Source organism: Mytilus edulis, chromosome 3 (assembly GCF_963676685.1).
Source record: "Mytilus edulis chromosome 3, xbMytEdul2.2, whole genome shotgun sequence".
Taxonomy (NCBI): domain Eukaryota; kingdom Metazoa; phylum Mollusca; class Bivalvia; order Mytilida; family Mytilidae; genus Mytilus; species Mytilus edulis.
The window spans coordinates 74,260,753-74,276,301 of NC_092346.1; the positions used below are offsets into that span (position 1 = coordinate 74,260,753).

General features: G+C 29.9%; 1 protein-coding gene across 1 annotated transcript in view; it reads left to right on the forward strand.

The window, feature by feature from the left end:
* The window catches only part of LOC139517426 (protein O-mannosyl-transferase 2-like), a 33,583-nt gene that overhangs the window by 4,301 nt on the left and 13,733 nt on the right, over positions 1–15,549 (forward strand). Inside the window, exons 4-14 of the mRNA XM_071308433.1 lie at positions 378–486; positions 885–993; positions 1,467–1,532; positions 2,388–2,481; positions 2,977–3,083; positions 3,769–3,851; positions 4,523–4,632; positions 5,044–5,171; positions 10,900–10,978; positions 12,111–12,262; positions 13,062–13,150. Of these exons, the coding sequence (XP_071164534.1) occupies positions 378–486; positions 885–993; positions 1,467–1,532; positions 2,388–2,481; positions 2,977–3,083; positions 3,769–3,851; positions 4,523–4,632; positions 5,044–5,171; positions 10,900–10,978; positions 12,111–12,262; positions 13,062–13,150 (1,126 nt within the window). The remainder of the gene's footprint in view (positions 1–377; positions 487–884; positions 994–1,466; positions 1,533–2,387; positions 2,482–2,976; positions 3,084–3,768; positions 3,852–4,522; positions 4,633–5,043; positions 5,172–10,899; positions 10,979–12,110; positions 12,263–13,061; positions 13,151–15,549) is intronic.

Consider the following 15,549-nt stretch of genomic DNA (forward strand, 5'->3'; position numbering starts at 1 on the left):
AAGTTTTATGGAATCGCATGAAATAAATCTCATATTTTACAAGTAATCAGTGATTTGCAATAATATATGCACACATTTATATCCCAATTTACAGTGAACAATTATTATTTTCATTGAAATTTCATTTGACATTTGATTTTGAAACTACTTATAACATGTTTAAATGGTTAAATATCTAAATGTTGTGCATACAAATAAAAAATTTGTGTGTAAATGAACGGCCTAACTTTTTCTGAAAGTAATAAATGGAAACCGGAATAACAAAATTAGCAGACAGCAATGAACCAAAGGCAGCCACTGTAGATTTTTTATAAATGTATATATTCACCAGATGCATAACTTATGTAATATTTATACTTTTAAGTGTTTATTTACAGTTTTGTGCCATACTTGGAGGAAGTTTAGTGCCATTAAGTTATATGTCTGTTTGGTTATTGACAGAATCTCTACTAGCCTCATCTTTATCTGCTACACTTATATTATTAGGTAAGTATTTATTTATTTTAGTACAAGTATTATCGTTCATATAAATATACAAAGTTGATTTATTTATTTTGTATGTACTGAATGTTTTGTTTACACGTAATGCTGCCTTCATATACTTATTGGTTTTTTTAATCTAATACAGTAAATATAGCATGTATAATGACTTATGTACAATGGAAAGGAACAACAAATAAAATCAGCCATCAATATGATATCCCTTACATTATTATGATGTCAGATTGGATGTCAATTTGAGAAAAATATATCCATTTGAGACTGCATAATGATCTCAGTCCAACACATATAAATACCAAACTTTTCAAATAGAACTGTCAAATACTAACGAATTCCCATCTTTTAATTTCAAGACTATTCATATATATATATTTCTGTTTTAGATGTTGGTACATTAACATTGTCAAGACATATCCTATTGGATCCAATTTTACTGTTCTTCATCATGATGTCCGTTTATTGTTTGTTAAAGTTTTCTTCATATAGACAAGAGTGAGTATTTTTATTGGAAATAACACATAGTGTAGGACTTAATATTTTTGAAAGAGGATTTCCAATGTCTTGCTTCTTTACAGTTACATATTTTCTTAAACAGTTTAAATATAATTTATTGAATCTGAAGTGCTAAACCTCTACCACATCTAGTAAGACAACATTTTTTGAAAGAGATTTCCCATAACTTGCTTGCTTCTAGTTTTGTATTTCCATAAACAGTTTGAATAAAAAGCTTCTACCGGTAATAGATTTTAAAGAAATTTACCATGAACAATATAAAAGTCATTTTTTATGAAAAATTTGACGTGTTGTCTAGCATAACTCTTTCAACTAACTGGAATGTTGTAACATTTATAAATAGAGTATGTGAGGATTCTTTTTACTTATAAAATTGATATGTTTTGATCTAGGATTGAATGAGGGTTCTGATCTTTAAAAACTGAAAAACAATTTTATCATATATTTTACAGATCATTTAGTATTTATTGGTGGTTCTGGCTGGCCCAGACTGGAATATTTTTAGCTTTTGCTATTGGGTATGTATATATGATAAAAAAAAAAAAAAAAGCAGTATAGTGTTGAGTATCTCACATAGGAAAACAAGAATGTGTCCCCAGTACACGGATGCCCCATCCGCACTATCATTTCTATGTTCAGTGGACCGTGAAAATGGGGTAAAATCTTTAATTTGGCATTAAAATTAGAAAGATCATATCATACAGAACATGTGTACTAAGTTTCAATTTGATTGGACTTCAACTTCATCAAAAACTACCTCGACTAAAAACTTTAACCTGAAGCAGAACAGACAGACGAACGAACGGACGCACAGACCATAAAACATTATGCCCATAAATGGGGCATAAAAATGGGGCATAAAAATAGTGCAGCAAGATTTAACATATATAGAGATTTATGAAAAATTACAAGATACCTAAACTTGCATGTAATTAAAGTACCATCATGTGTATTTATAAAATTTATTTCTCAACAATGGTGTCAGAAACTTGACTTGGGACAGGCACATACAGAGTGTGGCGTTGTAAAACTAGTTAGTTGGTGCCAAACACTTCCCCTAGTCTGGGACAGTGATGCACTAGCACAACATAAGAACAAACTATGCAAACAATATACAAAAAACAAATATGAAAAACAGCAAAAAACAACAACCACTCAATTACAGAGTCCTGACTTTGGACAGGCACATACCCCCCTAACCTTGGACAGTGGCGTAACAGTAAAGCTTAAGAACAAACTATATAAATCAGTTGAAAAAGGATTTACTCGTTAGATTGATACAAATAGAAATACATCTAACAAAAACACAGAGTGGAAGTTGAAGATGTTTGTTTTATTTTTTATTTAAAATGGTTGATTTTCTATATTTTCAGTGTTAAGTTTGTTGGTTTATTTATTATATTATTTGCTGGATATTCTACAGCAGCAGATCTATGGTGCCTTGTGGGAGAAAAATGTTTAACTATGGTAAAGTATTTCTTTTGTATGTTAATTTTGATGAGAGAACTTTAAAACTAAGAAATAGTTTTGTAATAAAATGCTAATTTTATCAGGAAATAACTGTGTTGCATGCCAGAAATACTTTGGTGATGTTTATTAGCATGCATGTTGTACCTGCATTTGTACTTTAGAGCTGCTCAAAATGTGATGAAATATGGTTATTGAGAATTGTTTGCTACAAGTTTATTGCAAAATATGCTTGAAGAAATTGATTTGAAAGATGGTATATAGTTTTATTATGACAAGTTTTATCATGACAAGCAGATCAATTTGAATTTTGTTCCTGTCTGATGATTTTGTGCAGAGTTATGGTCCTTGGACCTGGAAGATTCACTTAAATAATCAGTTTTCAACACTTTTTTTTTCGTCATGCTTGAATGCTTTTTTTCCTTGTTTATATTGTTTATTCTTTTTGTTGTGTGATATTAAAATTATGTTTGCATATTAATAATTGTTTTCCAGGTTTTAATTGTGAAACATTTCCTAGCCAGAGTACTTTGTCTGATTATTTTACCAGCCATTGTTTATATGATGGTTTTTGCAGTTCATCTTAAGATATTGAATCGCAGGTAAATGTGCATGTGTTGTTTATCATTACTGAAATAAAACACAAGGTTTTAAGAGCAACATTATTACAAAACTTTCTATTTGTAAGAAAAGTTAATCTATGAGACACTCCTAACCAGGTTTTAGTAACAGTTTGTCAATCATTTGTAAAAAGATGTTAATTATATTCTGAAATAAAACATCTGTTAACCTTGTAGCCTTATATGATTGTTAATACCAAACTAACACATAGGGTCATTAAGTAAAAGAAATCTACATAACAGTTTGAATCCTTGTGTTCCGTGTTGAAGACTGAACTTTTACCTATTATTGTTTACTTTTTATACATTGTGACTTGGATGGAGAGTTATTTATTGGCACTCATATCACATCTTCTTATTTATAACCTATAAGTGCTTGGGTTGGGACTATTTGCTCAAAAAGTCTGCAGCATGCATCAGTTTGATAATACACTAGATAGTGTACTGAGCAGGAACTGGAGAAGGAAGAAATTTATTTACAACTTTGTATACACATGACAATTTACAGCTTGACATATTAAAGGGGCACCTGTCTATTGTTGAAGAATGTAGCATGCTTGTTGCTTTAAACTTTGGAATGCTGTCTGTTTGATGTATACCCAATAAAAATGTTGTAATTTATTATGTTATAAGTACATTTGTATAACAGCATTTTAACTAATTGCAGTGGTTCCGGTGATGGTTTTTACAGTTCAGGATTTCAGTCGCAGTTGATTGGTAACAGATTATATAATGTCAGCATGCCTGAAAGTAAGAAATGTAACAGATTATCTAATGTGGATTCATTCAATTTTTTTCATGGACGCAGGAATAATCACATTTTCGTGAGATGCTTGATTTCATGTTTTTTATACACCCGTTTATAGGACGTATTATGGTATACCGTTGTCCGTCCGCCTTCCACATGTCGTACAATAACTCAAAAACACTTAATCCAGTTTGTATAAAATTTTGGTGGATTGAATATATCTATTGACGTGCGCTCCCTTTCGATTTTTACAAATTTTAGATTTTAGGTTTCCGAGTTTTGGGGTTTTTTTCATTAAAAAATTGTGATTTTCCAGTTTTCATACAAAAATTCAAAATTGCTTAGATCTGTTCTCATGAAACTTTGTAGAATTGATTATATTTATTGACTTAAGCTCCCTTTTGATTGCTATTGTCAACAATATGGGATATGTTAAGTGACATATAGTAGGTATTTTAAAAACATTGCGACTCTGATGTTTGATTATATTAATTGAGAAGAATAATAATGTTTCTTAATTCTTCTATGGGGAACATCTCAGCAACATATATTTCTCAAGACAAATTTCTAAAGATATATTTTTCTAACTCATTAAAAGTTTGGGACAAAACACACTTTATTGTATAGAAATGACAAAAATTATTTGTTCATTTCCAAATCTTTATTGTTTTAGATATTGCCTATGGCAGCGAGTTTACCCTGAAACAGAGGAGAACAGGAGGAGCCTATTTACATTCACATTGGCACCTCTATCCTGAAGAACATCCTCCACAACAACAACAGGTCAGCAATTAACTGGAGATTTGGTGTTTTTTTTCCACGGTTACTTTGTTAGAAATGCGATCATCACAATTCAGTACATGATGGAAGAACAACAATGTCAGCCGACAATTTTTCTAGTGAAACCATTTACTAGTAATATGGTCTTATTATTAAAAAAAATTGAAGTAATGCCATACCACAGAGATTTAACATTTTACACCTTTGTTATAATTTTCACCAATTTACAAATTATTTTCCATTATTTGGAGAAAATTCAATAATTTAGAAAGTTGATAAGATGCCAAGGAAGTGGCACTTTTATTGTTGATAGTTGTATAATTTCTGTTACTTATTGAAGACAAATGTATGTTATATATATTGACAGAGTTAAATGTAAATGATAGAATTAGTATTGACCAATTTCAATTGTAGGTTACAACATATGCTCACAAAGATGAAAACAACATGTGGATAATAAAACCAGCCGATACACAGTGGACTAAAACAGACTCTCCAGAGCTAGTTAAGAGTGGAGATCTTGTTAGATTAGAACATATAGTGTAAGATTTTTTATGGATTTTGTATTTATAATTTTCATTTGCATGTATTGCCTACAATAGTAGGTCACATCAACTTGAAATATAGTTGATATATATGTAAGACTCAGATCGACGTCCGGTCTCTAATCGACGTCCGTTCCTCAAATCGACGTCCAAATCTGACGTCACAATAAAATATCCTTCCAAATCGACGGCCAATTTTATGCCTATCTAATTGACGTCCATTTTTTGGCATTCTCTAATCGACGTTCGATTTTGAGCTTCTTTAATCAACGTCCGTTTTTGACACAGAATACAAAACTGAAGTGAACCGATAGTAACTGAAACATTTTTACACCTTTGAACATATTATGTTGTGATATTAATTTTTAAATTTTAGAGATTGGTATGATTTTCAGAGAGACAACTATACACAGAGTTCAAATAAAATGGATGTGAGCAATTATAAGTTATACGGCTTTCAACAATGATAAAAACCCATACCGCAAAGGCTATAAAAGGCCACGACAGAAATAATGTAAACAATTCAAATAAGAAAATTAACAGTCTTCTTTATAAAATCTGAAAATAGAATTTGTATATGTTGCAATATGAATGTTTTGGAGGACGAATATCATTTTGTTTTATCATGTCCAACGTACATGTATGAGATCTGTGCGTATAGAATTTTATATTTATTCTACTATTCTTTGCCAAATCTCTGACAGTAAAACTATGCATTTATTCAAATGCAGCCGCTTGGAAAATTAGATCAAATATAATGTCATAATTTTATTGTATACTCTGTAACTTCTGTTCTCTACTCAGGTGTAAAACTCAAAAAATTTGTTGGAAAAAAAACATACAGAGTCCGAATTATAATATTCTCAAAAACAATTGGTAACATGCTTCTTTATTTTGTCTATTGTTGAAGACTGAATAAAGCTCCTAGATTTCGTTTGGTTTTCTTTGTTGTTTGGTTGCTAACAAATTGCCATACATTTACATGCATGTAATTTATTATTATGAATAGGAATGATATACTATTATGTGGATCAATTGATTAACTTTTTTATCAAGATATGTTTTCTGGTTGAAGAAATGTATATGAAAAGTATGTATAATGTTTGAAAGTTTAGTTGTCATAAGAACCCTACAAAAACATGTATATGTATATAAGTGTAAGTCAAGTCCATTAATTTATTATTCATTGATATTGAACATGGATTAAAGACGACCACAATCAACATCAATCGGACGTCGTTTTGGGCAATACATTACGTCCGATTAGAGTATAAAAATATTGGACGTCGATTTGAGAATGTGACGTCAGATTTGGACGTCGATTTGAGAAACGGACGTCGATTTGAGGAACGGACGTCGAATAGAGGCCGGACATCGATCTGAGTCTAACATATTTATTATACTATGAATTTTAAATAATTATGTGGTAGATGACAATTTTGACCCCGAAACCAGTTTATGGAATATTGAAATGTTATGTTTTAAAATCAGTAGAATCTTGGGAAAAAGTTTGGGTTAAGATAGTTTCTCATGAATCTGTGGTCATATCAACCTTAAACTTAGTACACATGTATTTCTTGGATCAATGTGATATTCTTATATGACATGCTTCTTTCGCTTTGTGAATAAACCCATGCTCTAAATCCAATAAAATTTGTTTGCACATGCAAACATTGACTGCAGAATAATGAATTTGATCAAATTGGCATGCATTTAATATATTTCATTAACTTAAAACAGTTCCAAACTCCTAAATGATGCACATGTTGTTACTTATTCATTTATTATGACTGTTATGTGTTGCAATTGGAAATTGACATATTTGACCTAGATATGACAACCGTTCATGCCAGCTGTTCAAAACTCCTTCCTCTGAAAAATCACATGGCCACTCGTTTGCTTGTTTACAAACAAAAAAGAGAGGTTCATGGTAGAGCCTACACAAACGCTCTACATTTATACACATCGGACATAGAAATTACCTTAATTGCCCTATCAGAATTGAAATAATTGATACAGGCTATACTGGGTTATTTTAGCCCTCACTTTTGCTCAGGCAAAAAAATCACGAATATAATGCCTACCCATGTTAAAACTACAATAAAGTATAGACATGAGGTATAAAGATATTTGCTTTGAAATCAGAGGGAACCTTTTTTTTCTAGTATAAGATTTATAAATTATGTACCAGTCCACCTAAGAATCATGCAAAGGGTGATATACTGAGGTTTTCAGAATCTGTTAAAAACTGAACTTGGTGAAAGGTATTAATGATATAAGTCATCAGGAAAAAAAAATTTGACATAAATAAATGGTTGCTATGGAAACTGAAATCTCACATTTCCTACCAAATGAGTCTAAAAAATCAACAATCCAAGGCTAAAATTGACATATTTTATTAATCAATTTAGTATATATGTAAGTATTAGAACTCAGATTGTATTTATATACTAAAACAATAATACAAAATGAATAAAAAAAATCATTTACATCCATTTTAATTTTTTTCATCACCAAGCTATAAGAGGTCTAAAATAAGCCATTTTTCATATTTAGCTATTTTCCATTTTTTCAAGTTTTGACCAATATTTAAATCTTCATAGCAATAATTACCAACAAGTTATTTAATCATGTTAATATTGACCTTATTTTTAAGAAAATATAAGGTTGATATATAACTAAACTCATCTTAAAACTCTCGGACTCCAATTTATTTCTGGTTGCTAAGCAACCAAAGTTTCATATTTTTTAGGTAGAAAAGGTGCAATTAATTACATGCATTGTTGAAAAATGAATAAAATTTTGCAGGTATATGCATCAAAATTGAAGCAATCCTTTTGTTAAAACATTTTATTGTTAAAAAATATACATAAACTAATTTAAATTGAAAACAAATGAAAAAATAAATAATGAATCCACCTATGAATTTCCTTAAATTTGCATCTTTTCCAATATATTTAATCATAGAGTTTCAAAAATGCTTGAAAAACAATACACTAATACACAAAATGTACCATTTATGAATAAAATTGTAAAAAAATTTATAACAAAACAATATCATGCTAAAATTAAACAAATTTTCTCAAATGATGTGTGTTAGCACCAAAAATCATAATTTTGCAAAATTTCGAAGATGATTTTTACAATGTTAATAGATCTATATGTAGAATGTATCAATCAACAATTAAAAAAATATATAAAATCCTGTTATCTGTACAAATTACTAACCAAATTAATATTTTACTTAAAAAATTCTGTAATTTTGTGAAAAATTTTAAAAATACATGGTTACCATGGAGACAAAAAATGGAGTTTGACCAACAGCATTAAACATACAAATTCTCAATGTATTGTTTAAACAATTCAAACAAAATATGTAAAATTAATTGCAGCAATATCATAGTTTTTAATGGAATCATTGAAAATGGTTGTCATGGAAACAAACAAAAAACCCTAATTCTGCAGAATTAAAAAAAAAATACCTGTAGATATTTTTTACAGTATGATGATATGGGTTTTACTTACAATTCAAAAACAATAGTCCTTAGAAGAAAATTTTGCATTTTATAAATTCAACTATGAAAATTATCCAATAGATTTATAGCTAAAATTTACATTGAAAAACAACATTTGATAAGATGTATCTTTTAAAGGTCAAATATCTGATTTTTTAGTAACATAAGTCTAAATAACTTGGTTTCATAATAATGGCTGATATTTTCTTATATCTGGTTCTATCATGACAACATAAATTCATAGTGAGAACAGTCAACTTCTAGCCAGTTAATACTGTTAAAATTGCAACTATGGTATTCATGTAGTCAAATTACATTGATGAATATGGATACAAATAATAATGATTCTAATTGTCAATGAGTGTTAGAGACGCTAGCAAATATTCTTCAAAAAGTTGCAATCATATTTAGATTAATGATATTTTTTTTACTTTGTTTAAAGACTTTTTATATAGCATTATATTAACCCATTTCTCTGACGTCAGTCTATTGTTCTAACAGTGGATTAATTTTTAAGAATCCACTGACCACCATGTTAACTTAAGATAACTTATGTCATATCTTTAAGATTTTAACTTACGAAATATAATCCTCTCAAAAACGAGTGACAGATGAAAGGTTCGAACCCGCGCGTATTTTCGTCAGTGAAGATTGTAGTCTATGCATGATACCACTAGACCACGAGCACTTATATAAAACAATATTTTAATATCACTCTTAAAGCGTATATTGGTCAATACATGTCAATAAACTGTATTTATGTCTTTTTGATATATGATAAGATAAATGACACCATACAATCAAGGAACTCTAAGTCATACAATCAAGGAATTCTAAGTATTATTTATTAGTACAGTTCCTTTATAAAATAAACATCCATGTACACATTACACTTATCACTTTTACGTTACTTTTGGAATTAGTATTATAATGCTACCATACCATCACGTTTTGTTTGTTTGATTATAAATGGTCCAAATTTACATTAACATTTAACTGTCTCTAATGTGAATAAATTGAAATAAGCTACAACTGTAAAACTACTTCTTTGACTCTAAAACCAGAAACAAAATCGTCAACTTGTTATGAAAAATGAAATATAAATACCTCTCAGATTAAAAAAAGTATTTTGGTAGAGAAAAAAAGTAAAAATGAAAAAAAATATTCCCGGTCCTAGGTTTAAACTTGGTACTGTTGGTATCCAAGTTGTTTCTTTCTGTGCCAACGACTAGAAGATCACGGCTATGAACAGATTGCATGACAAATTTTAAAACTGACATACTTATATATTGTACATTTGTAGCATGAACAATTCTGATTGGGTTTCAGAATGCGTACTACAAATATTACTAGTTTATTTAATGATTGAAGATGGATGCCAAATGTAATAACGTTGAAATAATCTAAACATAATGAAAGCGAACCAGTTTACACAATATTTAAATATTATTGTTCAATGAAGACCAACCAATGTATTTATTTTGTCATCAACTGTGAGGTGGTTTTATTGTGGCATTTATATTTCATTCAGATTTTAAATAATCTTAGTCCGTTTGTAAATATATTGCAAATACAAACAATTGAATTGTATTAATACTATTGACTAGCTCATTTTGGTTGCTAAATGCTATATATGTAAATATTCAAGGTTTCCAAATGTTGGTAACTATTTTATTTAAACTTTCCTAACAAGATTACAAAAAAATCCGTACAATAATTATATATCTTTTTGAATAAATTATGAATACTAGAATCTAATCAATATAAAAAAATTGTAATGATTAAACATTGAATGACATAATTATTTACAAATATACAATCTGGAATTTATAAGGGTCGATAACAACCGATTTAAGTTAAATTAAACTTATATTAAGTTAAATATAAATGTGAACCGTGTGGATCTAACCATTTCCAGCTATTAGAGAATAAAAAAGACAAAATACGAAATTATTTTCATGAAATTTCGTTGATTCATTGTCAGATGATGAAACAGATAGTCGTTTTACTAGAAATGGGTTAAGCTAGAGAATTGATAAGAAGTAGTGAATTCGAAAACGATAATCAACTCGCGACTAAAGTCGCTCGTTGATTATCGTTTACGAATCCACTACTTCTTATCAATTCTCTAATACTTAAACTATATAGTTAAATTCTTATGCAAGTTCATATTTAGAAAACTTAACTACATGTATGTGGAACTATTACAGAACAAAGAGGCTGTTACATTCTCACCGAGAACCTGCACCTTTAACAAAGAGACACTATCAAGTAGCAGGTTATGGAGTGGTATGTAACTTTATTTAACCATTACAAGAAGTGAAATGTTAATAACATTAAGAAAAGAAATCCTTGATACTTCAATGATACATTCAATTTGGGTATTTTTCAACTGACATGAAACATACAAATTAATATACAGAAATCATTTGTGAAAAAGCACAAATAGATACTGGTTACTTCCAATAGTGTTTCTGTTTCCTGATAGTTGGTTAAAGAGCTCACTAGTGCTCATGTTTTGTCTGTTATTATGTATATATATGCCGACTCTAAATAAAATTTACTTACTTACTTACTTACTTACTGATATCTTAGGTACATGGCTATATCACATAAGTTGCAAAGAACATTGTGGGACAAATGTTTAAGGATTTTTGTAACCTTAATCTCAATCTGTGCAGTTACAAAGTACTACAGATCAACCATAAGTGACAAGTGACATGGTCAAATGCAATATTTAATGAAATTAAGCTCAGTTACCCTGTTGTTGGGAATATTTTAATTTGATGCATCTCTTTTACATCTATCACCATGTCAAACAAATTGTTGGGCACTTTTGATTACTTCGACATTTAGGAAGTTTTATTATGCCCCACCTACGATAGTAGAGGGGCATTATGTTTTCTGGTCTGTGCCTCCGTTCGTTCGTCCGTCTGTGCGTCCGTTAGCTTCAGGTTAAAGTTTTTGGTCGAGGTAGTTTTTGATGAAGCTGAAGTCCAATCAACTTGAAACTTTATACACATGTTCCCCATGATATGATCTTTCTAATTTTAATGCCAAATTATAGTTTTGACCCCAATTTCATGGTTCACTGAACATAGAAAATAATAGTGCAAAGTGCAGGTTAAATTTTTTGGTCAAGGTAGTTTTTGATGAAGTTAAAGTTCCATCAACTTGAAACTTAGTACACATGTTCCCTATGATATGATCTTTCTAATTTTAATTCCAAATTAAAGTTTTGACCCCAATTTCATGGTCCACTGAACATAGAAAATGATAGTGCGAGTGGGGCATTCGTGTACTATGGACACATTCTTGTTATGAATATATACAAGACTAAATTAGCAGTTTAATACTTAATTAGAATTATTTCATTTTATTGTTTTACTAAGATCATAACAGAGAAATTATATGTTTACAGAATGGTTCAGGTGATGCTAATGATGTATGGATCCTTGAAGTGGTGGGAGGGTCTACAGGGGCTGTTGTACAGACAGTCAGGTCACAGGTCAGACTGATACACTACCATGTGAGGTGTGCTTTACAGTCACATGATAAAAAACTGCCAAAATGGTATGTTCAATTGTAATGTATTGGCTTATAGTTCTAATTTTACTGAAATGGTATGAATGTTATAGAGTTACTGTACTAGCAATTATATACAAGAACACTTCATGTTTTAACTGCCTTATTTATAAATATTGTTATTTGATCAATAATAAACTTGCATACTTTGAAGCCATTGATATTTAATATATGTTTAAAACACTTCAATGATAACTGCAATGATCAAAACTGTTAGTCAGTAGAGCTATCTACATCAACCATGTATAAATATTCTTATAGCGATGCTTTCAAGTAAAGCTTCTGTTTTCTTCTTTTGTATCATTTTTTTTTGGCTCTCTCCCTCAATCTGTCAATGATTTTCTGTTGCCTCATAAAAACTTGATTCATTTTGATTATCAAGCTTTTGTAATTAGTTAAATTATCAATAGTATTTGAAATAGAAACAAATAGTTTTGCAGCTATTCCAAACAAATCATATTATCGACATGTTCCTTTCATTTTTTGCCAGATAGTACTTTTAAATTCCAAAACCAGATTAACACTTTAAAGAATTAAAAGGAATCATTCAATTTGAATCCTTGGTTACTTGCACAATTTAGTCTAGAGAGATCATTGATCAAAGAATTTCATTCCAATATTCACTACACAATCTGTATAAAGTCAACTATAGTTGATATATAGTTGACTTTATACAGATTGTACAGTAAATATTGGAATGAAATTCCTTAATCTATGATCTCTCTAGACTCTTACATTTATTGTGGATATGTAAAACTATTGAATTTTATTATATTCAATTTTACAGGGGATGGGAGCAGCTAGAAGTTACATGTAACCCTAATATAAAAGATAAAAAGACTTTATGGAGTGTTGAAGAAGTAACAGATCAAAGATGTAAGATATGCAAGAACAAGCAGTTCATATGTTCTACAGTGTCATTCTATTTCTACATTATGAAATATATCAAAACAAATTTTTAAGATTTATATAAAAGAAGATGAAATCAATAATAGTTGAGGGTGTTAGCTGCATTGATGGCTACAACAGCTCCAATTCTTTCATTTTCATTTAATGCTTATGAAAGTATCTGCTTGCATTGTTGTCAGATTTGTAAAAGTTCTTATATCATGGTGCCAAGCTGATAATCTTTTTATAAAACCGCAAAAATTAGAAAAAAAATTGTCGTTTATTGTTATCACTTAAAATCATTTAGCAATTAGGGACAAAAAAGGGGGAAAAACAAGGGTTTTTCTGGTTGAAAAAACAATTTAGACAATTTAAAAGCAATTTTAAAGCAGTGTAAGGGAGGTAATCCAATTATAATTTAAAGAATACTGTTATATATTTATGTTTGCTTACCTCCCATACATTGCTTGAAATTATGTATTAAGAAATTATGATTGTTTTGAGGTGTGTATTTGTAAATTTATTTTTAAAAGTTACTATTAATTAATATTAATTTTAACCATGACTGTATGTCATTTTATATCTTGATATTTTATGATTTTATGATGTATTTAAATGAGTAGTTATTGTTGCCAACTCCGTTAGAAATTTTAATTGAGATTATTTTTTGAATAAGGGAAAGAGAGAGGTGAAAAAAAGGGGGGTAAAATTTTTCTCATTTCAGATTTCAGAAATTAAAAAGAATTTTTCTTCAAATCTTTTTTTGAGGGGATTAATACTCAACCACATAGTGTATTGCTCAAAAGCAAAAAAAATTAAAAAATTCATTAGACCACATTCATTCTGTGTCAGAAACCTTTGCTGTGTCAACTATTTAATCACAATCCAATCCAAATTCAGAGCTGTATCCAGCTTGAATGTTGTGTCCATACTACCCCAACTGTTCAGGTTTCTACCTCTGCGGTTGTATAAAGCTGCGCCCTGTGGAGCATCTGGTTCATAATTAATATGCATGTACTTTTTATACGACCGCAAAAATTTTAATTTTTCGTCGTATATTGCTATCACGTTGGCGTCGTCGTCTTGCGTCATCGTCGTCCGAATACTTTTAGTTTTCGCACTCTAACTTTAGTAAAAGAGAATAGAAATCTATGAAATTTTAACACAAGGTTTATGACCACGAAAGGAAGGTTGGGATTGATTTTGGGAGTTTTGGTCCCAACATTTTAGGAATTAGGGGCCAAAAAGGGCCCAAATAAGCATTTTCTTGGTTTTCACACTATAACTTTAGTTTAAGTAAATTGAAATCTATGAAATTTTGACACAAGGTTTATGACCACAAAAGGAAGGTTGGGATTGATTTTGGGTGTTTTGGTTCCAACAGTTTAGGAATTAGGGGCCAAAAAAGGGCCCAAATAAGCATTATTCTTGGTTTTCGTACAATAACTTTAGTATAAGTAAATAGAAATCAATGAAATTTAAACACAAGGTTTATGAACACAAAAGGAAGGTTGGGATTGATTTTGGGAGTTTTGGTCCCAACAGTTTAGGAATTAGGGGCCAAAAAGGGGCCCAAATAAGCATTATTCTTGGTTTTCGCACCATAACTTTAGAATTAGTCAATAGAAATCTATGAAATTTAAACACAAGGTTTGTGACCATAAAAGGAAGGTTGGGTTTGATTTTCGGAGGTTTGGTCCCAACAGTTTAGGAATAAGGGGCCCAAAGGGTCCAAAATTGAACTTTGTTTGATTTCATCAAAAATTGAATAATTGGGGTTCTTTGATATGCCGAATCTAACTGTGTATGTAGATTCTTAATTTTTGGTCCCGTTTTCAAATTGGTCTACATTAAGGTCCAAAGGGTCCAAAATTAAACTTAGTTTGATTTTAACAAAAATTGAATCCTTGGGGTTCTTTGATATGCTGAATCTAAAAATGTACTTAGATTTTTTATTATTGGCCCCGTTTTCAAGTTGGTCCAAATCGGGGTCCAAAATTAAACTTTGTTTGATTTCATCAAAAATTGAATAATTGGGGTTCTTTGATATGCCAAATCTAACTGTGTATGTAGATTCTTAATTTTTGGTCCCGTTTTCAAATTGGTCTACATTAAAGTCCAAAGGGTCTAAAATTAAACTAAGTTTGATTTTAACAAAAATTGAATTCTTGGGCTTTTTTGATATGCTGAATCTAAACATATACTTAGATTTTTGATTATGGGCCCAGTTTTCAAGTTGGTTCAAATCAGGATCCAAAATTATTATAATAAGTATTGTGCAATAGCAAGAAATTTTCAATTGCACAGTATTCAGCAATAGCAAGAAATCTTTAATTGCACAGTATTGTGCAATAGCAAGCAATTTTCAATTGCACAGTATTGGGCAA